Genomic DNA, 2711 nt, shown 5'->3' with positions numbered 1-2711 from the left:
TCCCTATGAGAACGGGGACCCCGAGCGCCGCCTGCCTGCCTGCCTGCCTGCAGAGGTTGGTAGCTCCGGCGGGTGCAGGTGTGCCGACACGCCGCAGAGCCTCTTCTCTCCAGGCATCTTGGCAGGCAGCGCTCTTCATTAGCAACATCTGGAAGAGGCGGGGAAGAGGGGGGGGAAGAAACCCAACCCAAAGCCAAAACACCCCCCTCCCTTTAAGAAAAACAACCCTCCAGGTAGAGAAATATGACGGCCTTGCAGCTGAAAGAGTTGTCACATTCAGGTCTGTACAGGAGGAGACGGTATCGTCCTGATAGCGTGGGACTGCCCGGGTCGCACGGAGAGAAGCTGAGGTGAGTGTGAATTGACAAGTACTGCTGGAGTGCCGAGCCCCTCTCGGCAGAGTGATTGATTCAGTAGCTTTAGCGAACATGGCTCTGGAAAGTCAGTGCAAAGCACATGGATTGAGAAGCAGTCCGAAAGTCATACGGAAAAAACACCAAAGGAGGGATAACAGGAGCCATATGGTGACCTTGTAGGTTTTGGTGATGGTGGGACTCCCTTCTCTGGCTCTGGGAAAGGCAAATGTTAGCTGGCGGTTGCTTCTGGACCCCTTCTGGCAGCCAGCACTTGCCAGTAAATAACTTTCCACAGCCTGACAACTTTGCTCAGGCTGGTTTGACTGAGCAAAGTCAGTTTTGGGTCACTCAGGTGCTGTGGGTTGTGCAGCTTCTCGTGGGTCTTGGCACAGCCCCTCCTCTGGGCTGGTTTTGTTGTGGAGGGACCAGGGAGGCTGCTGGGCTCTGGCTTTCTTCATGGGGGGTTCTTTGTTGTGGAAAGGGCTTTAGACAAAAGAATGCAGCAGGACCACTTAGCCTGACCTTATCCGGGAAGGGTGACCAAAAATCGGAAATCCATTTAACATCCAGGGTTATCTTCCTGATGCTACGTGCCTTTAGAAAGGGTAACAGCACATTTTCAGAAAGCCTCTGTTTGGAGCAGGGAGATGAAAGAATTGGTCGTAACCTGAGCAAGCGCAGACGCCAGACAAGAAAGTTGAAATGCAAAGGTGTTTCACTAAGTGTGCTCGGGGTGAAAGCAATCTGTTCCCGCTTCAAGCTCCTCGGAAAAGGATCCTTGTGTAAACGCTAACAAAAGCTTCAGTGCAGAGGAAGTACTTCCTATCTCCTAATGCCTGTGCTCTGGTTGTATTTTTAGATTCTTTTTGGTTGTTGGTGTTTGTGCATTGGATTGGAGTGCTGTGTAATTTAAAGTGGTTTTGTTACTGTGCTTTCATTACCTGAGTTAGCAGTTTCAGAAGGATGAGTGTTTGGGGGATTTAACCTTTTGTTATCCTCAGCACCTCAATTAAAAATTGTTGTGGCAAAATGTAGGATTGTAACGTACTGAGATTCTTGCCATGAGATACCAGAAATCTTGGATCAGTTTTAGGAATGTGTTAACTTGCAGGTCTGATAGATGTGTTTGGTATTTATTTATAGTATCAATAATTAATTGATTTCCTAGATAGATTTCTAATAGCATTAGTATACATTATATTCATATGACTATAGATGGAGGAATAATCAGACTTACGAATCAGCTTAAGGCAGGGTGCTGGAGATATAGAAGATTAATAGAGCATTGGGTCAGATGATGCTCCTAGAGCAGAGGGACAACCTGTACCTGAAGACAGAGCTCTTCGTGTATTTGCTAAGAGCTTAAACTGGTTTTAATTCAATCTAAACCTTGCTCCTTCCTAACCCATCTTGTGACATTTCAGTGTGTTGCCAGGCAGCCTTATTTGTCGTTTTCACTGCATTCTCCATGACAAAAGGCTACAATATTGTAAATGCAAAATAATGACAGAGCAACAGGGCAAAGAGCAATCAGGAACAAAAAGAAAAAGTTCTTTAGTTTTCTAAAACTGGAAACCTTCAGCTTTTCTTGTGTGCTCTCCCGTTAGGTGCCTGTCCTTAGCAAATACTTTCAGAGTATCTAGAGTCCACAAGAAAGACAAGAGGTTTCTTTCATGTCTGCTAAATATAGCTTGCCATCCTCCATGGCTTTGCAATGCCCTCCCGTAGTTTCTCTCTTCAGTTCTTTGTTCTAGTTCCTTTATATTTCGTTTTACATACATATTAATCCACGTGTGTTAAATAATATCAGCCCTCGAGGAACAGTTCACTGAAAGCTGCTTTCTCAGTTCAAGTATCATATTTTTCTAATCCTGGGCCAGAATGTACTCAGGATGCCAGTGTCCTCAGGGTATCCTGTGAGAATTTCTGTATTTAAAAAAGAATTAAAATCGTCCTTTGTTAAAGTAGTACATGGTATCAGCCAGCTTTCATTTTACAGCCTTTTACACTTCAGCCCAGTGTGGGATTTCTCTCTCCTGCCCTTTTTGAGGTCTGTGTCTCTGCTGGTAGTGGTTTCCTGGGATCCAGGCTGGGGTATTCCTCTGGTAAGGCACCAGACGGCAGTAAGTAGGCAGCAGCCAGCCATTCACCCCCTTACACCTTGGCTGCAGGGTGTCTTGGACTGCCTCTGTTCTGCTGCTGCAAGCACCACTGTAATTGTGGCTCCTGGGTCTGGCCATCACAGCAGGAGCCACACGATGCTCGGTAGGAAGGAGACTTGTGTGTGCATGAACTGCGGCCAAGACCAAGCCAAGTGCTGGCAGTATCAGTGCTGCAAAGCAGCTCAGGGGGGCT

General features: G+C 46.7%; 1 protein-coding gene across 1 annotated transcript in view; it reads left to right on the top strand.

Annotated features, from left to right (window-relative positions):
- The first annotated feature begins 243 nt into the window (after positions 1–243).
- Positions 244–2711, top strand: part of LOC104408099 (LIM and senescent cell antigen-like-containing domain protein 1) — a 36354-nt gene continuing 33886 nt past the window's right edge. Inside the window, exon 1 of the mRNA XM_010017584.1 lies at positions 244–350. Coding sequence (XP_010015886.1) covers positions 244–350 — 107 coding nt within the window. The remainder of the gene's footprint in view (positions 351–2711) is intronic.

Source organism: Nestor notabilis, unplaced genomic scaffold, assembly GCF_000696875.1.
Source record: "Nestor notabilis isolate BGI_N333 unplaced genomic scaffold, ASM69687v1 scaffold4007, whole genome shotgun sequence".
NCBI lineage: Eukaryota > Metazoa > Chordata > Aves > Psittaciformes > Psittacidae > Nestor > Nestor notabilis.
This window is presented reverse-complemented; position numbering and strand designations above follow the sequence as displayed.